This window comes from Chlamydotis macqueenii, chromosome 1 (genome assembly GCF_036417535.1).
Source record: "Chlamydotis macqueenii isolate bChlMac1 chromosome 1, bChlMac1.mat, whole genome shotgun sequence".
Taxonomy (NCBI): Eukaryota; Metazoa; Chordata; class Aves; order Otidiformes; family Otididae; genus Chlamydotis; species Chlamydotis macqueenii.
Genome location: NC_141556.1, coordinates 188785489 through 188807301, shown reverse-complemented (window position 1 = coordinate 188807301; position 21813 = coordinate 188785489). Strand labels below are relative to the sequence as shown.

At 41.2% G+C, this 21813-nt stretch overlaps 1 protein-coding gene across 1 annotated transcript in view; it reads right to left on the bottom strand.

Moving 5' to 3' along the window:
- TRPC4 (transient receptor potential cation channel subfamily C member 4) overlaps positions 1 to 21813 on the bottom strand; it is a 159279-nt gene that overhangs the window by 81973 nt on the left and 55493 nt on the right. Inside the window, exon 2 of the mRNA XM_086771942.1 lies at positions 17191 to 17595. Within this exon, the coding sequence (XP_086628068.1) occupies positions 17191 to 17568 (378 nt within the window). The 5' untranslated portion in view covers positions 17569 to 17595. The remainder of the gene's footprint in view (positions 1 to 17190; positions 17596 to 21813) is intronic.

The following is a 21813-nucleotide window of genomic DNA, read 5'->3' as shown; positions in this document are numbered from 1 at the left end:
GGACTAATTTCTGAAGTAGATAGAGGAGACCAAGGTTCATGCAGCTACGCTAGCAGTTAAAAATGGAACTTCCTTTAAGAGGCAAAGGATTGACAACTGAATTTTATTACAGCTTAATGATATTGTATTCAGTTCTATAAAGACACTTAAAGATCCTACCTGCATGTAAGAATGTTCTGGTTTTGTTTAGTGAGGAGGGGCTATGGTGATAGCTTCTGTAAGAAGCTGCTAGAAGTTGTTCCCCCTTGTCAGTGGACTTGGTCGGGCCTAGGGCAGACCCACTGCTGGCCAAGGCCGAGCCAACTGGTAGCAGAATGTTCCGTGATAATGCCTCTGAGATAGCGTATTTAAGAAGGGGAAAAACAGAAAAAAAAAAAGAAGAGATGACGTGAAGAAGCTGAGCGGGGGCAGAGAGGGGAAGGCACGAGCCTTGTGGGCCTTGCAGGCCTCACCCTCTGGCCTCCTGCCAAGCAGCCGACTGGGCTCGACTCAGCCTAGCCTGGCTGAAGTGTAGAGGAGATGAGATGGATGATGTGAAGAGATCCTGAGAGGCGTCTGCCTGTCTGTTGTGAAGAATTTTTTTTTGTGAGAGGAACGGCTGTAGACGCCAAGGCCAGTTCAGAAGGAGGGGGAGGAGTAATGCGGCTCCTGGCCAAGATTCCCCTGCAGCCTGTGGTGAAGACCATGGTGGAGCAGGTTGTCCCCCTGCAGCTCATGGAGGTCCACAAAGTACCAGAGATCCACCTGCAGTCCATGGAGGACCCCATGGCAGGTTAGGCGGATGCCTGAAGGAGGCTGTGGCCCGTGGAGGGCCCGCTGGGGCAGCCGTTCTGGAGGGACTGCACCCCGTGGAAGAGATGACCCACACTGGAGCAATTTCATGAAGGACTGTAGCCCATGGGAGGGACCCCACGCTGGAGCAGGGGAGGAATGCGAGGAGTTCTTCCCCCGACCATGAAGCAGTGGCGTGAAACAACGTGTGATTAACTGACTGCAACCCCCATTCCCTCTTCCCCCTGTGCCACTCAGGGGGGGAGAAGGTAGTAGAGATAATGTTAAGCCTGGGAAGAGGGAGGGGTGGGGGGAGGTTATCTTGCTCTCTGTCTCATTATCCTGCTGGTTTTTTAAGTAATAAATGAATATTTTTCCCCAAGTCGAGTCTGTTTTGCCCATGATGGTAACTTTAAGGATTTCTTCCTGTCCTTATCTCAAACCTTGAGCCGTTTTTTCTTATATTATCTCTCCCTGTTCTCTCGGTGGATGGGGGGAGTGAAAGACTGCATAGTCTGGTCCTAATCGGGGCTAAACTATGATAAAGAATCAACAGAACAATCTTACTGTTTATAAGGTTTTGGAAAGATGTAGTGATAAACAATAGATGATTGCTAGAAATCAAAAATTCCCTTTTGAATTCCCATTACAAAGAGATCAACAGAGAAATGGGAGAGATGTGCATTATTATAACCTGTCCTATGCAGTGAAAGACCAGGAGCAGAATAGTTAGTTAAAAGTAGTTTAGGGCAGATTGCTATAAATAAGCCTTTGAAACTGGTGCCAAGGAGAATGGATTGGTTCAAATGGTTTAATACTGTGAGTTGTTCTTGTTTCAGGTTAGTTTGATCCTTACGTTGTACTCCTCCTGAGCTTACTGATTGATTGCAGATCTTGATCTGTACGCATCTTCTACACATGGTGCACCCTACTAATGAATGGGTAAAGAGATATTCCTAATGTGCTTTAGAATATGGGAAGTTTTTTCTTTGAGCTTATGCAAGTATGTTTTTCCTTAATTCAGTGCATGGCAGTAACAGAGGCTTAATAAGCAGAGGTTTAAATGAGCAGGGAAGGGAAATTTCATCTTGTCAGCCAGCTTGTTTATACTTACGGTTGATGCCACAAAGCTAGTTGGCAGCAAATAAAATGCTGGCAGACTTTTTTTTGCATTTTCTGCAAATATTCTACTGCATCTCAGTAGTACATATGAAATTTAAGGCTTTGAGGGTAGATAATTCAGGTTTCTTTTTTTCTGCCAGAAGGCTTCGCACATTGTGACAAGCCTGCAAACTTAGATAATATTTTATTACTAACCCTCAGCAATGTTTTAGTAGCTGAATTGGAACAGGAAACAATTTTGCCTCTTGCAGTCTGGGGTGAAGATGTGAAAGATATAGATCCTGGCACTGGCATAAAGGACAATTAAAACACTTCTGTCAGTACAATACATGACATGCGTATCCTCCATCCAGAAAACAGTTGGTAAATTGACAGGCTAAATTGGTAGTGTCTTAAGAAAAGTAAGCCTCTGTAATCACGTTAAGGGACTCTGTCAGTCACCCCATTGTGACTTCTGAATTTGTTTGGCTGTTAGAGCTGGATATTAATAGGAAGGACTATTACAGATACTAAATTCCTGCAAGTTTCTTAAAAGAGATGGATGATTTAGATCTGCAGAAAATTCTGGAGCTCAACTATATTACTAGATACCACAGAACTCATACAAAAAGAGGATATTACGAGTGCATCAGCCTCTTCAAAAGCTTTGATGAACATTCATAACATTAAAAACAGAGAAAATTCAATTATGATGCACATAGCCATGTGGAGATCAGATTCCATAAATTTTGTTGCTCACAGAACAAAGTGACAAGGGATGCTCTATGACAAGAGCAAAGTTGATGGTGAAGTGTTGAGGGCCATACACGAGTAAGCTTCTCAACAGTGGCATGTTCCCGTTTTTTAAATTTTCATGGGATTTTCCCATGGCTGAAGCTTTGGAAAGCCATTCATTTTAAAGATTATTAGGTATGATTGCATATTTGACTCTCAAAGACTATTGTTCGCTTTAAAAAAAACTCTTTCAAATTCTACTCTTCCTTGAATACAACTTATTTAAGAGGTATCTTCCAGGTAACTGCATTTCAACACAGTGGCTCACAGACAAGTAAGAACTCTAGAAGGGCTCTTTGAAAATATTTTTCAGTGGACTATTTTGCAGCATTGGATTTCCTGGAAGATTGTGTCCTTCAGGAACTGTTGTACCTTTAGAAGAGTTTCTTTCAACAATAGGACTCTGGTGGTCCTGTTCCTAAAATCTTTCCTGGGTTTCTGCATTGGACACTGTCAGAGAGAGTTGTAGATGAATCTACAGAAAGGGATTTATCTCCAGATTTAATACCTAATTACAGCATCTATATGTGAATTAAGTTTTTAAGCTCCTGTTACACCCAGTGCAAATCTAGGGCTCATCTTAATTACTCCCATGTAGGCGTCCAGTTCTATTTCAGATACCTCCAAGTGTCCTGTGTGACCTCCAGTTACCACTTCACTCAGGCACAGGTCTCACACAGGTTCTATGTCATAACTGCCAGGCCCGCACACGTCTCAGATATCATAGGATGCCTCACATTTCACATAGCCACTACAGGTGAGTCTCCAAGCTGGGCCCCTGGTTGATTTAGTCAGTAGAGTCCAGAAAACTATTTTTCTTAGCTTATAGTAGACACCTGCATTTGGTCAGCAGACCATCTAGCTCTTCACTGACTTTATTAAAAACTCAGATATTTGGCTTATATGTGAGCACTAAAGGAGTGATTCAGGTATCTAGACATTAGCATCTAGTACTGTTTAAGATACACCAGGGAATCACAGAGTTCTACATAGATATGACACAAGACCTACAGGAGGGTCTCACCCCTTTGCAGCGCAGGTGGAGGACAGAGTGGCTGCCCTGGCACAGGAGACACCTCTGCATAGACCTCTGGCTCTACCACCACATTGCATTCAGCTTCAGGCATCTGAACTGGGAGCTGACTCTCACCCTGTACATACATAAATCTGTATACATATATTTATATATACTGCAGATCTTTTCAATCTGTTTTATCAAGGGCAAAACCATTAATTGTCCCCTGAGAGGCTGCTCTAGGCAGAGATGATACTGTTTGTTTATATTGTTCCTCTAATGTTTATGTATTTGATAACTTTTTCATAAATTAAACTGCATAGCCAAATGTAAAGATAATTAGCTATAGGGATTTCTAGACCTTAGAAGACAAGACTACCTCAATCCAAAAAGTTCTATTTGTTGAACCTCTCAATCTTCTCAACAGATTTATATTACTGGTCTCAGAGCTGGTTCTTAACCTATTTTCAAGCACTGAAAGGCTGTTAAAATCTTCAGCTGAAACTGCTTAGTCGTTATCAGGAAGTGAAAACAGGTTTAGCAAAAAGGATTCCAGGCATGGAGCGTTATGGAGATGACAGTACAGTACCTCTAATTGTAGAGGTTCAGTTACTGATTGTAAACTTGAGTGAGTGCTGTAAAGTGGGGCTCAATAAATAGAAAGGAAGGGAAAGTAAAGCAGCACTGAAAATGTGACCTCTTGAGGAGAAATCTGACTTTTCCAAAGACCTAATTTTGCATTAACCTTCTAAAGATTATGATTTATTTTAGATTTTCCGAAGATTTTTATTTACTTTAGGTTTTCAAATGTTTATTGCTAATCTGGACTCATCTCTTCATAGTAGAAAAGTGCTCTCATTTGTAGCATGAGCTGAAATCAAGTGTGAAAAACCCACCAAATAATGACAGAAAAGCACTTAATAATTACAAATCTATAAGACTTAAAATTTGGGTAGAATTTTGCTTCGTCAGTTGTCTTTGAACTAAATCTATATTTATCATCATCAATGTTTTCTGAACTTCTGCAAACGAAGGATTAGATTCACAGCTGGTATAAGTCATCATCAATAACACTAACTGCCAGGAATCTATCCATGAGGATATTCATAGTCAGATTTTTTGTTTATGAGGTTAATAAGAAATAGCTTATCATTTTTTACATGTCAAGAAACTATCACATTCCCCCATATTTTGGTATGCTTCTTTTGCCACTGCTTCAACTTTGGAATATTATGATTTAGCATTTGTCACAAGGTGATGGGTGCGTATTGTAGAACACATTGCCTATATCAATATTGAAATTGGTAGCAACTCAACTTATGGCACTAGCATACCAGCCTCTGGAGTCTGTCTTTAGTAATTGTCACAGGTTTTTCTACACAGACACCCACCCGACCTCTGATGCATACAAACAGACAATTTATTGCCAAGATGTAATGACACTTATGTACAGCTTTTTTTTGAACTTGAAAACAGTCAGCATCCTGCTAAAAAATTAAAGAACAATACTTTCATAAATCCATATCTCCATCTCATATGCAATTAGTCATCTCTACCTTTATGGTACACCTCTCCTTAAAAGCCACATGTTGTTTTCATGTGCCCAAGTGATGAAAGATGGAACATGTGGATAGGCTACTATATCTATTTCATCAATAAAGTGAAATATCCCATACACAGCCTCTCCCATTCATCTGTCTATCAGTATGTTAAAACCTGTTAGAAAATTCTAATTAATCAGTTGCCACTGGGGAAAAAAATACTCAGCTACCCACTCAGGCAGCTAGGAGTGGGAAGAACCAACTTCATGCCTTGAAATTCCACTTCAAGACTGTCTACTTCAATCCCAACAAAATCGCTTTGCATTGCCTCCTCCATACTCATTACTAGCTAGACTGTCACTAATCAGAACATTCAAAAAAGGCACTGAGTTCATGAACTTCTGTGTGAGACATTTTCAAAACAAAAATGATGCTTTAATCTCAACAGATGAAGAGCATTACATAAATGATTGTGACTGATAAGAAAAACTATGAGGCATCATGCAGTACTCATAAAATCTTTTTCTGTCTGTCCCTGCTTCATCAGTATAAGTCTCAGTTCAGTACCTAGGTGAAAATTCAAAATATCATCTTAAAACAACAAGTCCAACATCTTTGTAGTTAAAATCCATTGTAGATGTGCTGTGCCTACAACCTGTATATATTTCCTGGTCTTCTCCATGATAACCCACACTGTTACCAAGAGGAGGTACAATCCCGACATAGCAACTTCCCCATGAACACTTGGGTTGTGTGGCAATCTAGAGCCAGGAAGATGATATCATCCCATGAGGCTTGGAAGAAAAATAATGGACCAAAGCTGACTGAATGCTCTGCATGTACTAAGAGGAGCCTGACTAAGACCGAAGTTGGGCTATGAGCATAGCTCCAAAGAGCACTTCTCTGGCTTCATCTGAAGACCCTGGGACTCTTCAAAGGGAAATTTCAAGAAGTACAAAGATACTAAGAGACACAAAAGGGTGATGAGGCCACACATGGGGAATATCCTAGGAGACAGGAGCTCTGTCAGACCTGATAGGATCTCTGTCAGAAGTGCAGAATCTAGGCTGCCAGCATCTCAGGAATGGAGAATGACTCTTTAGGCTCTGTTATACTTTCATGCTGTTTCCTGACTTTTCATCTTTAGACTTTTTATCTGTTTCTGGGAATGCTGCCAGACTGAAGGCACTTTGCATGCAAAGCTGTCTAGTCTTGCTGTGTGTGTCCCTTCCAGATAGTTTAGGCGACTGCCTGAACATCCACATAGCAGCCTGCTCCAGTGGCCTAGAAACTGTATTGTACAACATCCTTGACACATCCTCACACAGGACCATTCTCTTTTCCTGGCTGTTCTCCTACATCCTTTGATTGTCTCCAAAACTACATGGCAACACTGCCAAAAAAATCAGATGTTGAGACACATTTTGGCATAAGATCGATCATTGTTTATTCTGATGTGAATTGCATACATCAGTTTCAAGTGAAAGACAACTTGTATTGTCAACACCTCCTTTTCTTCCACGTGGGTCGGGGCAATCCCAGGCACAAATACAGGCTGGGCAGAGAATGGATCGAGAGCAGCCCTGAGGAGAAGGACTTGGGAGTGCTGGTGGATGAAAGAAAACTGAGGAGGGACTTTTTACAAGGGTATACAGGGATAGGACAAAGGGTAATGGCTTTAAACTGGTAGAGGCTAGGTTTAGATTAGGCATAAGAAATTTTTTACTGTGAGGGTGGTGAGGCACTGGAAGAGCTTGCCCAGAGAAGCTGTGGATGCCCCATCCCTGGAAGTGTTCAGGGTTAGGCTGGATGGGGCTTTGAGCAACCTGGTGCAGTGGAACTTGTCCCTGCCCGTGTCAGGGGAGTTGGAACTAGATGATCTTTAAGGTCCCTTTCAACCCAAACCATTCTATGATTCTCTGATTCTTGAACTCCAAAATATTCTGGATTTTCTTGTTCACACACGGCTAAAATGTCCATGGCAAGCACTGTGCATGTGACATACAGCAGCATTATGTTATGTTTGGCTGAGTTAGATTCCTGGACTAATATCTGGTGTGAAAAGTATCAGAGCTGCCATCATCTTACATACTGCTTCTCACCTCACCCATCTCTTCCAGATTCCATTTTCTTTATAATATAAGAGCATGTAATCATCTTGCTGTCCTTAGTCCCTACAGCAAAATTTTGTCTTTCATTTCAGTCCTTGCCCTCAGCGATAAAGGCTAAAACATACCATCTCTTTTACCCAGCTGATCAGGAATATCCCAGTTGTAAAGCCTGCCATGACCAGAGAGGGCACTAAAGAGGTCCTTAAATACTGAGGAAGAGGAGTTGGTTGCCATCTATCTGGAGTGAAAATGGTAACTGTCCTTATACTTTTCCTGAGGGAGTCTCAGAATCTGGTAGTGAAATCAGAAACTTGAATGCAACCCAAATGGTAGCTAACCAAGTTTGTAGAAAGCATGGGAATTATGGGGAGAATTGAGGTGGTGGAAGAGCATTCTGCAGAGTGAATATATGTTAATTTGGGATGGGTGGGCATTTCCAGGTCCACTGTAACTAGGTGGCATTGGTCATCCTTGCTGTGATCATCTCCATCATAGCATCATAGAATGGTATGGGTTGGAAGGGACCTTCAAAGATTATCTAGTCCAACTCCATCTTAAGTAACTTCTAGCTTTGAAAAGACAGTAAAAACTCATGAAGGTGCTGAGATGCTAAATCAGGTATCAGTATCTTCCACCACTTCCCAATGATATGTGAGACTCTTACCCACACGCAATAGGCTGTTCACCAAGGAATATGCTGCATGTCTTTCAGTCCTTCAGGAATGTCTGTCTGTAACTTTGAAGTTTCAGAGCTTTGGATTTTGTCTGTTCTAATAAATACTTTTCCCCTCAATACTTAGGCAACACATTGAATTTATCCTTACTTGGGCTTTTAGAACACTGCCAGGAAAACCCATGAAAAACAATGAAATAAAACAGTCTGTGCCATCGACTCGCATTTTTAGAGGTCAACAGTGTCTGAAGTCCACATTGGAGAAGCTGAGGCCTGGCTTCCTGGTTTGACTTAGACTGACACGGACCATGACTGAGTCTGTAGGCGTGAGCAAGCGGCAGAAACAGAGGCTGCAAGTATGAGATGGAGAAATCCCACATTTCAAAGTACAACAAGCAGATGACAGAGATTTTGCATAAAGTAGTTCATGATGTGACCTTACTGGTTCTTCCAGGAGAGTGAACAGCCTCTGAAAGGTGCAGTAGGTGGCTATGGTCTCTTTTCAGCTTCCTACTCCAGCCCTATGTCAGCGATTTCTTTTCTCAGTATGTGATGCAAGAGCACAACACATAAAAGGAGGAGTCAAGCCAATCCCCAATGCACATTTCACAGCATTCTTGCAGAGATGGAGTTAATTGAAGCAATTCTTACAAAGGTTGCGTAAGTCAGGGCATCGGAAAGCATGCACTGACTGCATACATTGACTGTTCCACTAATGTTGACTCAACAAGAAATGAGAAAAATTTAGGTATCATGTACCCTGCCAGGACGCCCTGGAAATGCAAAGGTGATGTACAAGAAACTGATGCACTACAGGCAGAAAGATCTTCCTGTTAATAGAGAAATCTGTTTGGACAGTGGACAAGAGAGGGATAGAAGACTCATTGAGGACACCAGCACCTCTGAGGAAGACAGTGCAAGGTGACATTTGATCTGTGCATCCAAAGCACTCACAGACTGAGTAATCTGCTATATAGATTTACCTCCCAAACTGCCTTGATAGCTACTAACTTTTCAGTTCCAATCTAACTGGAGGAAAGCTGCAGGGGTCAGGGACAGCCAGCTTCCACCTTCTTACCATGACCCTCCTTCTGTGTCCAGCAGTGTCTTCACGCTAATTGACTCGATATCACAGGAGTGAGCCAGGGACATATCACTGTGATCACTTCCCTCCCTGTCCTAAAGTTCTCCCTCCTCTAGCAATTCCTTTGTGTTTGCAAATGCCAGTCTGGCTTTAGCACGGTATTTTTCCCAGACATCTGCAGAAAGCTGTCCCTAGGATATCCACCTATAAAAATAACCACAGTATCACAAGATCGATATCTACTAGTGAACAGGGAGGCATAAAAGCACTACAACGTGCTTTTGCTAGTCAGGAAACACCTGTAAACATTGCAGCCAGGTTCCCATGCTCTAAATCTAGTTTGTCAGCTAATATGATGCTACATAGATGCAAGTTTTAATAACTGAGGCTTCGCTTCACTTATGTGCTTTGTAGCATCCTTAGAAGACAGCTACACCTCTGCTTCAGTGTTCCCTGAATACAGACGCATATCTAGGCAATGAACCACTCAGCTAGAGATGGATGCCTAGGTTCCTCAGGCAGCAGAGCACACTGTGATTTTAGATACAGGTACTGTACTAAATTTTAATGCTACCTAACCCCCATCCCATCTGTGGATCCTGTATGCAATTTAACAAGATAAAAATGTTTTCTGCAGATAACTGAATTTTAAAAAACAGCTTTTTCTCCTCTTGATTTGGTATTCAACTATCCATCAGGGTAAGCAACAAGTGTCTTGGCAGATAATTCAGGACATATGGCTTTGAGGAACTGGTAATTTAAAAGTACTTGGACAAGTTTCCTCAACTCATTCACCTTAATTTGTGTTATTCTCTTTTACATGTGCTCTAGCATTTGGTACAGCTGAAAAAGTGTAGAAAATATAATGCAAGTGACAAAATAACTTTTTTTTCCTGAGTTGTATTAATGTATACCACAAAAACCTCACTCAAACTGAGTAACAGAAGGAATCAAATACAATTCAAAGCTGTTAAACATACACGCCTCATCTGTAGTCACCAGGTGGCACCAGATGTATCCATATATCGATAATAAGCTTAAACCCACTGTAACCCATGTGGTCTTTGAAATGTAAAGCACATCTCATATTGATATTAGGTGGAGTCCAATAGCTGAGTGGTCAGTAAACTAGAGAGCTGGCATATAGCTTTGACAAGATCTGATGGATTATTTGCAGGGGGGAGAGTAAGATTAAAAGTAAGATTCAGTAACATCTCCTAATCTTGAAGATATTGGTTGGAAAACTTTGGCAAAAATGTGTTATTTTAATTAAATGTATTGTTTCTTGGTCAGAATTAATATATTTTTACTTTTTCACATTTCTTTTTAAATATTTAAATGTTTTGAAGAAACAAATTCTGGGAAAAAAAAAAAGTAGTTCTGTCAAAAGATACATTTCAGCTGTCCTGAAGAACTGTAGCTTTCTGCTGATACCAGGGGACATTTTTTTTCTGGATTTCTGACATCGTCAATAAGTTCTTGAATTATACAGGAAATCCTATGCTTAAAATTCCTTTTGTTTTACAAATATATTAACATTATTGTATTGGAGCGAAGCTGAAATTAGCTGTGTATACGCATAGTATATTACCTCATGAATGTAAAAAATTAGTGAGAGCTAATTCATTTAATTGTAAATCATGAGTCATATCAGGTTTTTTTTCTGCATTTGAATGCTCATAACTCCAATCACTAATGAAATATTTGGGAATCTACATTGTTTCTTGAGCTTGGCAGTATTTCACACATGCATTTTTCTTACTAGTTATTTTCTGTTTCCTCAATGAATAACTTTTCATCAAGGGAAAAAAAAAAAAACAAACTAGCAAAAGGGTGAAATCTTGTCCCCACTGAATCAATGGCAAAAATCCCACAAACTTGAAAGGGCCAGGGTTTTACCACAGATGACCAACCTTACACAAAGAAGGAAAACCAAACAGGCAAAGACACTATGTATGTTATTAAAAGCCCAAAGTCTGAAATGAATCATCAGCTAAATAATACGGCAAATGTTTACCAATAAAAGTAATCAAAATAGTCAAACTGTAGTTTGAAATAGATTTTCAAAAGGAACTTGATTCTCTGTGCTGGTTTTATGTAGCTGGGGGGCCTACAGTGGCAGCTTCTGTGAGAAGCTTCTAGAAGTTCCCCCTTTGTCTGGCAAACTTGGACGGGTATAGGGTGGACCTGCCGCTGGCTGGGAACCAAGCTCATGGGCAACAGCGATAACGCCTCTGAGATAACATATTTAAGAAGGGGAAAATGAAAAAAAAAAAAGTAATAAGCAAAAGTGCAGTGGGGGATGGGGCGCAAGCTTCATGGACCTTGCAGCCCTCATGCTCTGGCCTCCCGCTGGATGGCCATCTGGGCCCAATTTGGCTCGTCCAGCCAAGAGAAGTCAAGAGAGGAGATGCGAAGAGAACATGAGAGGCATCTGCCTGAGCCAGATTGTGAATAATTTCTTGTGAGAGGAACAGCTGCAGATGCTACGGTTAGTGAAGAAGGAGAGGGAGAAGGTGCTCCAGGCACCGGAGCAGAGATTCCCCTGCAGCCTGTGGTGATGACCATGGTGGAGCAGGTTGTCCCCCTGCAGCCCATGGAGGTCCACGGAGGAGCAGAGATCCACCTGCAGCCCGGGGAGGACTCCACATCGGGGCGGGTGGATGCCTGAAGGAGGCTGTGGCCCACGGAGAGCTCATGCTGGGGCAGCTGGTTCCTGAGGGACTGCACCCCATGGAAAAACAACCCACACCGGAGCAGTTCATGAAGGACTGTAGCCCGTGGGAGGGACCCCACACTTGAGCAGGGGAGGAACGTGAGGAGTTCTTCCCTTGAGGAGGAAGGAGCAGTGCAAGGTGACGTGATGAACTGACTGCAACCTTCATTCCCTGTTCCCCACTGTGGCAATTGGGGAGGGAAGGAGGTAGAGATAATTTGAAATTAAGTTAAGCCTGGGAAGAGAGAGGGGTGGGGGGAAGTTAATTTTGTTCTCTCTCTCATTATCCTGTTTTGGTTTTATAAACAATAATAATAAATAAATAGTTTTCCTGAAGTCGAGTCTGTTTTGCCTGTAGCAGTAACTTTAATGATCTTTCCCTGTCCTTACCTCAAACCTTGAGCTTTTTGTTATATTTTCTCTCCTCCATTCTCTTGGAGGGTGAGGAGAGTGAGTGAAAAACTGCGTAGCTTGGTCCCAAGCAGGGGCTAAACTACAACATTCCCCGTGGGGAAAAATGTATCTTTCTGACTAAATATTGAAAATACAAATTTTAATATAGAATTCTAAGCATCTAGATTTCATATCTTTAGCCTATTGTAATGAGTTTTCAGCCAGCAGGTTCTTTTGGTTGTATTAAATATGTGCAGTTGTATCTGCTTCGATGCAGCATTACTGCAAAAATGTAATCCACATTTACATTCTTTTCAGCATGACCTGTTCCTAAAAATGAACCAATGTGATTATCTGCCTATATGACACCCATGGAAGCTTAATGGTTGTTGAGGTCTCCGGTGAAAACAATTACATGTGTGTGTAAATTATTTATTTGCTTAAAGATTGTTTTTTGCAAGCACTGGCTTGTAAGCAATATTTGCATCTGCAAACCTAGCCTTGTACAGACCCAAAAGGAGACATCTTTATTCAAATGATTCATGATTATTCTTCATGCTTTACAGTAATGGGAAGACCCTCAGCAAGTGCAGCTGTGAAAACAAAATATAACTTGGCTATTGTAAAACACTTTGCCACATTAAATCTGAAAAGGACGTTAACACTAATATCCCATAGGGAAACCAAGGAAGAGAAAGAGAAGCAGCACTCTTCATGCCAGCCAGCAGTGGAGTCTGGCAATGAAACAGTGGTCTTAAGCTCCAGCCCAGAGAGCCTCTGGTTTGAAGCAAAGCAGTTTGTGGCTAATTTAACACTGTAGTTTGTACCCCAAAAGTAAGCCTATTTCTCATCTGATTACAGCATGAAGCTCACCTAAAACAAGTTTTACTATTTGTATTCAAGCAGTAGCTGTGACACATACCAAAAAGTAGTCCCGGAAGTTTAAAGAACATCCTGAAATTTAGGCACATAGTGTAAGGTAAATTTGTAGACTCTCCCTAGCTAGTCCAAAAAGTGATTTATGTAATCTTAAGACAAGTAATTGAGAAAGACAGCATGAGTTTCTCTCCAGGGATCTCCATTTTTCTCTACTGGTAAGGGAAGCCAAGGCAGCCAGATGAAAGATGAGACACAGCTTTGGACATCAAGTAAGATGAATTCCGCTCTGCAAATGGCAAATTCCACTACAGAGGCTGGAGAATGGAGACACAGGTGGTTTAACTGGCTTGGCACAGGGCCGTGCACTGAGCCTTCTGGGTCTTCGTACACTGCATTGAGAAATTCCCACACATTGTATTCTCATCGCACTATCAGTTGAGAAGTAATGAAACAAGCCAAACATAAAGTGAATCTCATTTTCTTCCCCTTCTCTGAGATAAATCTGTTGTCATTATAAAGGAGCTCTACTTTTACTGTCTAGAAGAGAAGGTAGGCACACACATTTGTACAAAGGCCTAGTGTCTATGAAAAAGCATAGAATCCATGTTATTTTATCAGCAAAAATTATACTCTTTACCTATTATCTACAATTCTATCCATAGCAAGTACATTATACTGTAATTAAAGTATATTGTATGCATTATCTGTGAAAGGGCTGTAATCATTTCAATGTGCTATTCATTGAAATACACTAATACAGTACCTATAATATATGAAAATTGCAATAGATGAAAATACAATACAATAGTATAACTATTTTTAAGGTTTTTGTTCCTGGAAGAGTCCTAGAAATATCAGAATTTATGGGTTATAGTACCCTGTCTCTACTAGTTTCTTAAAACAAGATAGGCAAGAGGCTAGCTACCTCCTAGAGATCACAGAATCATAGAATGGTTAGGGTTGGAAGAGACCTTCAAGGGTCATCTAGTCCAAGCCCCCTGCAAGGAGCAGGGACATCCCCAACTAGATCAGGTTGCTCAGAGCCTCATCCAGCCTGGCCTTGAACGTTTCCAGAGATGGGGCATCCACCACCTCTCTGGGCAACCTGTTCCAGTGTTATACAACTCTCATTGTAAAATATTTTTTCCTAATATCCAATCTAAATCTACCTCCCTCTGTTTTAAAACCATTACCTCTTGTCCTATCACAACAGGCCCTACTGAACAGTCTCTCCCCATCTTTCTTGTAGGCCCCCTTGAGGTACTGGAAGAACACTATAAGGTCTCCCTGGAGCCTCCTCTTCTGCAGGCTGAACAGCCCCAACTCTCTCAGCCTGTCCTCATAGGAAAGGTGCTCCAGCCCTCTGATCATCTTCGTGGCCCTCCTCTGGACCTTCTCCAACTGGTCCATGTCCTTCTTATGTTGGGGGCTCCAGAACTGGACACAGTACTCCAGGTGGGGTCTCACCAGGGCAGAGTACAGAGGGAGAATCACCTCCCTTGACCTGCTGGCCGTGCTTCTTTTGATGCAGCCCAGGATGCGGTTGGCTTTCTGGGCCGCAAGGGCGCACTGCCGGCTCATATTGAGCTTCTTGTCCACCAGCACTCCCAAGTCCTTCTCCTCAGGGCTGCTCTCTATCCATTCTCCACCCAGCCTGTATTTGTACCTGGGATTGCCATGACCCAGGCGCAGGACCTTGCACTTGGCCTGGTTGAACTTCATGAGGTTGGCATGGGCCCACCTCTCCAGCCTGTCAAGGTCCCTCTGGATGGCATCCCTCCCTTCCAGCCTGTCGACGGCACCACACAGCTTGGTATCATCAGCGAACTTGCTGAGGGTGCGCTCTATCCCACTGTCCATGTCGCTGACAAAGATGTTGAACAGGGCCGGGCCCAACACGGACCCCTGAGGGACGCCACTCGTGACCGGTCTCCACTTGGACATCGAGCCATTGACCACCACTCTCTGAATTCTGCCATCCAGCCAACTCCTTATCCACTGAGTGGTCTGTCCATCATACCCATGCGTCTCTAGTTTAGAGAGAAGGATGTTGTGCGGGACAGTGTCAAAAGCTTTGCAGAAGTCCAGGTAGATGATATCCATTGCTCGTCCCTTGTCCACTGATGCTGTCACCCCATCATAGAAGGCCACCAAATTGGTCAGGCACGATCTGCCCTTGGTGAAGCCATGTTGGCTGTCACCAACCACCTCCTTGCTCTCCGTGTGCCTTAGCATGGTTTCCAGGAGAATCTGCTCCATGACCGTGCCAGGCACAGAGGTGAGGCTGACCGGGTGTAGTTGCCTGGGTCTTCCTTGTTCCCCTTTCAGTTCTTCCAGTCATCGGGGACCTCACCAGACCAGATGTCTCAAGGTAGGGCAAGGGGAAGCAGAGCAGGTATCACTGTTCTATGATTCTATGATTCTACATTTATCAGGAATTAGACTGTATGTAATTATTTTTTCCTTTGAGAGAAGACAAGGAGAAAGGGATATGAGTTTGTACCATTTTAGTTGTACTTGACAGGATGGACAACTACGGGAGACAGTGCTGAATTTCTGATCAGTTGGGCCATGTCTCAGTGTTCCCTTGCTGAGCTGGGAAATGGTGACCTACATGAAGGGGTTGAAATCTTAATTGACTTTAAAGGGAGTTTCATAATTAATCCAAACAGACCGTATCTTACCAGTACTATTCTCTTTGGAATTATTTGCATCTATGAATGATTAAGGATTTCCCACTAATATCTGCAGGAATAATATTAACATGCCAGAGGTCTCACAACCAAAACCTAAATGTTTTATCAACTTCTAGATTTTCCTAAGTGAATTTATAATAGACATAAATCTCTGACTTGAAGAAGTTTGTCTTTTCTTACTGCACAGTCTTCAAGGACGGGGGTTTTGTGGGTGATCAGTTACATGTGAGCCTAATTCTGGCTTTATATAGAAGGCAGTTAAGACTTCATTCAGCTGTCAGTGGAAAATCTTGTTATTCAGGCTGGGGGTAAGAAGGATGTAAGATGTTTTTACCCTTTCTTATTGTAAGCTAGATCTCATGTGAATTAACTGTATTAAACTGATAAGCCTTGTGGACATGTGCAGATTTGATTGAATAACAGAGGTGACCCTGACAGGCTTGAGAAGTGGGCACTATGTGAACTTCATGAAGTTCAACAAGACCAAGAGCAAGATCCTGCACCTGGGGTGATACAACCCTGGGTATCCGTACAGGCTGAGGGATGAAGGGACTGAGAGCAGCCCTGCCAAGAAGGACTTGAGGGTACTGGTGGATGAAAAATTGGACAATGTGACAGGGCAATATGTGCTTGCAGCCCAGAAAGCCAACCGCATCCTGGGCTGCATAACAAGAAGCATGGCCAGCAGGTCGAGAGGGAGGTGATTATGCCCCTCTAGTCCACTCTGGTGAGACCCCACCTGAATTACTGTGTCCAGCTCTGGAGTCCTCAGTACAAGAAAAACATGGACCTGTTATAGCAGGTCCACAGGAGGGCCATGAAAAATGGTCAGAGAGGTGGAACATCTCTCTTATGAGGAAAGACTGAAAGAATGGAAGTTGTTCAGCCTGGAGAAGAAAAGGCTCTGGGGAGACCTTATGGTGGCCTCTCATTATATAAAAGAGGCTTTAGAGAAAGGCAGAGAGAGACTTTTAATCAAGGCCTGTAGTGACAGCACAAAGCGTAATGGTTTTAAACTGGAAAAGAGTAGGTGTAGATTGGATATAAGGAAAACATTTTTTACAATGGTGAGATACTGTTAACGGGTTGCCCAGAGAAGCTCTGGATGCCTTATGCCTGGGAGTGTTTAAGTTGAGGTTGCCTGGGGCTTTGTGCAACCTGGTCTACAGAAAGATGTTCCTGCTCATTGAAGACAATCTTTATGCGTTCTTCCGACCTAAGGCATGCTATGATTCTGTGATGTCTAAACAGAAATTAATACAACGCATGCAGCATCAAAGCCATTGATTTTCTGATTTTAAATACTTATGTGCAAGGATGATGGTTGGTTTTTTTTCTTTTTGTTTACTTCCTTTGCACAATTATTCTCTTTTTATTAGAGCAGGTTACAAACCCAGAGAAAATCCTGCACATACCTGTTTCTCTCCACTGGGCTTCTTGTGGTTTAACAGCAGCTCCACGGCACCAACTACCTCCTTCCGTATGGCATGCAACAGAGCATCTCCCACATATACATTAAAACTTAAGAGCAGCTCAATGAGCTCAAGGTTCTCATTTTCAATGGCAATGAGGAGTGCAGTTCTTCCCAGGGGATCAATGCAATTAATATTGATCTTGAAATATATTTCTGCTTCCTCCAAAGCTTTCTTCACACTGGCATAATCTCCTTTCTCCACGGCATTCAGATAGGCTTTCTCTGAATGAGACAGTTCAGATTCTGCCCGTACAATACGAAGAGGGATACGATCTCTGTAGGGAGCATTGACACTTCTTTTGTAGTAGAACTGGGCCATATTTTATGCCATTCTAATACTTTGTCTCTGCAATATGAAAAGAAAGATTAAATCAATAATGTATTTTGGGCATACAGTGCACGAAATTAATACTTGCAATATATAGGTATTTAAAACTCATACTAAAAAGTAATGTTGAAACAAGTACAGTCTCTATTGATAGAACTTGTAAGATCACCAGCAAAATGTGGAAATCAAAATATATAACCAACTTGTTGCAACTTACTAAGTCAAAGCATATCTGTCAGCATACCATTCCCTTGTATGTATTCCTTAAACCTGTGGCAAGCATGAGGTAATACAATGTAGTTTGCGCTAAACCTGTAGCTCTGCTTCATCCTTAATTTCTTCATTAAGTTCCACTACCTCATATTTGCCACAGTTTTAAGAGTATGCTCATACACAGTTGCTGCTGCTCAGTAGACGACAGGGCACTTAAACTTTCTAAGCTTGAATGTGGGCGTGGATATGGTTCAGTTGCCCATCTAATGTACCTAGTCCTCTTTGAGATGCACGAGTTATCCCATCTGCACGCTAGCATGGCTTGGGTCTTTCACAAGGCCTGTGCACTTTTGATACCTCCATACTAACGTCTCTGATATCCTACACAACCCAGGTGTCACTTAATGCTTATGTGTGGACAATTAATACAGCCTTTCTTATCTGTTTCTTTAGCTTAGGCAGAAAGAACATGCCAGAGTTGGAATAGTAATTAGTATTTCCATCTTCCTAGTGCTGCCAAAATACCCTGACTTACCTGTGGCAAGCACAGATTGCACAGTTCAGTGGCAAGCTTCCCTACTAAGATTTTGATTCAATCTCATATGCTATTAGAAAAACATTAATCCAAAATGCTTTTCCAACCACTTACTAACATATAAATTAGAATTCAGAGCCTAAAAGGAAAAGCAAAATTCATATGAGATAAAGTTCCAAGAACTGGTAGATAATAATCATGGTTTTGATTCTGAACTACTCAGTTCTAAACTCCAATGAATATTGAAACACTGTAACTATAAACCAGCTCTAAAGTCTTACATATAATAAAGCATTTAATGCCTCTGCTTTTACTCTGTATACTTTGAGCAAGGACTTTGCAAAAATAGTTCCTTATAACAGGACAATGTTCTCCTGGCTATATCTACTACTTGGAAAAAAAAAAAAGGGAAAAGAGGGAAGAGAGAAATTTGACTTAAAACGACAGGGTACACAAAAAATATTTCCTTCTGCAGTTCAATTGGAGGTTGAACTGCTTGTTAGTCAAAGAATTGTAGTTTCTTGTCATTTTCTCAGCTGACAATGCCAGTTGCAGCACCTCACTGCCTTTTCCTCCACTTTCTTCAGGCATGAAAGAAACCCCTCTGTTGAGTTCCTAATTTTGAAAAGACAATATGTATTTTTATTATTGTGACGTTCTGATTAATTAAAAATTTAGGTAAACACTGTGAGGAACATAGTAATTAATCTGTTCCAGTCTCCTTATGCAGTGTGACGACAGGTAAGTACAAAGGCTGTTACTAACTTGTATACTTTGTTTTCCAGAGCAGATCAACAGGGCTGGAGGTAGGCAGGAGACAGCAAAGGAGATACCTGAGAAAAAAATTCCCCTCCAGATCCATATACAGGAGCTGAGCAATTTCAGTCCTTTGCAAGATGTCTCCCAATTCTCCCTCCAAGATGGTATCAGTTTGCAGTCTGGACTACTAGAGGTTGCATAGTCTATGGATTATGTTCTGTTAATCTCACTCTAAGTAAAATAAAGTACATATCCACTGCACAGTTTTGTGCAGATGCCCTGGAACTGAGACATCACATTCTTACTGTTAATGCACTGTATTTTACCAGCTGGCCTTTCATTCTTGCATTTCAAAACTACAAGTTACATTCAAGAAGAAAAAAGTGTCGTGTATGTTCAGCTCCAAATTAATGGACTTAAATGTAGAAGTTCACAAGTGGGCATCTACAAGGAAGGTAGGTTGCTATAATCCTATCACAGCCACAGAGAATTAGGGCTCAATTCCACTGCTCACAAATTTTCATCTGGTGCTGAATGCCGAAGGGCGTCCTGCCCGACTCCAGCTGCCACTTCAGAATGACTTAGATCTCACAAGGGGTCTACTTCATATCTGTCAGGAAGATGTTGGGTTAACCCACAACAATGCACAAACATTATTCAGTTTCTTAATATCTACAAAGAGTTCCTCAAGACCCCAGGAGAAAACTGAGTGACTGCAACTAAGAGGTTATTACTAAAAGCTTCTCTCTCTTGAAAGCACAGAAACGAATAAATCGTTCATTGCCTCCCCATTTTTTTTGAGAGTTAAACAAGCAGTCAATGTGCATCAACGAAATTGGTCATCATAGAGAGGCTTACGGTAGAAGAGTACAGTGATTTATAGTTGGGATCTATTATTATTTCATTAGGATAATTTGGGGGTTTTATTTTTGTTTCTTTGTTTTTATTATAAGTCTGAGGAAGGTCTATTATTGCTTCATTGTAAGCCCTAAGGAAAACACTTGCTGGAACCTCTTCTGTTTACCTCTTCACGATTCTTGAATGGGGAAAATTAAATCTAAGCTTAGGTTGTCTCTTTCAGAAGAGATACATTAAACATACATTGTTCTTCTAAACAGCTGCCCTCTGCTAGTCTTTCTCTCTCACTTGTACCACTTCCTGAAAATAATCAGCCATATATTTTTTTTTTCATAACTAAAAATATATGTTTACATGCAATTAGAAAGGTTGCTGGTACAGTACACTCCTGGAAGGTGTTATATACATCAAAAATAATGGTTCATGGGTGTTTACAAAAATACAACATTTATTTTAATTTTGCCTAGAGGTAGTTAGTGTTGTGTGACAACTGATACTGTACTGTCACATGTAAATGCACGGATATGACAGATTTACATGGATACACCAGGAAAGCTGTAAGAGCTAGGAGTAGCCAGCAGCAGCAAGGAAGTCTCCATTTGCTTTGAGTTCCTCTGCAGGAACAAGAGTCTAAAGAAACAAGAGGTCCAGTACACTAGACCACTGCAAGGGGAATGAAAGAAAAGAAACACTTTATGGTGTAAAACTTAGTAAAAGTTATAGTTTCCACAGAGTACATATCCCTAACATAACAAAAATTCTTCAGAGAGGAGATAAAAACAAAATAACTTGCCTTGAAAACAGGAATATAATCAGCCATCAGAAACCCATTATAACCTGAAGCCAAAAAACCATATGACACCATAAGCCATCCAAATATTCAGCCTCAGGGGGCTCAAATTCATATCCTGGAGGAACTCTTTTTGTCTGTTTATTGAACTTGGTGAGGGGAATTAGGGACTGGGAAAGACAGTGAAGACAAAGAGAAGAACTGATTTTCAATATTGTTCTGTTCTTGCCTCATCCCCATAATCCTGACTGGGTATACTTAAGATGTGCCATAACTAAAGAAACTTATTTAATATTTGAAGGAACTCACTCTAACTTGAGGAAGAACATATAATGGACTTGATAAAGCAAAATAAATTATTTGGATCGTTTTGGAGAAATATCACAATATCCTCTTTCTACATCATCTGTGGGTGGGTTTTTCCTTTTGAACTTAAAAACAAACTATTACAACTGGCTTTGCAAGATGTTTGATGACTCCTTTGACCCAACTGACAGCACTGAAAATTACTCATGCTTTAAGAAGTAATAGTACATTGATCAGTATTCTGATCTACTAATCCATGCCCTTTTAATCCGGATAAGGGATTTAGTTACAGCACCTAGAACAAAAGAGCTAAAACTTAAAAATACCAAGCTGTGCAAAGATGAAACTTACTCTTTAAGACACTTTGTATGAAGAGATTATATAAAATACTATGTCTCTGGAATACCTGAACAACTAAGCCTCAACATGCATACAATATTTTGAAACTGTAGTGACTAACTGTAAACCCAGCTGTGAAATGTTTTGGGATTAAGATTTATGCAAGGAAAAAAGCCTCACTGTGTGCAAAAGGAAGAGGTATTCATTTCAGAATAATCTTTACTACATAATTATGTCACAGCTGAAAATATATTTGTTTTGAATGTGCATGGTTTTCCAAATACAGTTAAAAATAAATAAAACACTTAGCCTAACTTTCCCACAACTAGCAAAAACAAACCAGCATAGAAAAAGAGTCAGATAGTTGAACAGTGAACGGATTGACAGCAGGCCTGTGGAGAAGGACCTGGGGATGCTGGTGGATGAAAAGATGGAT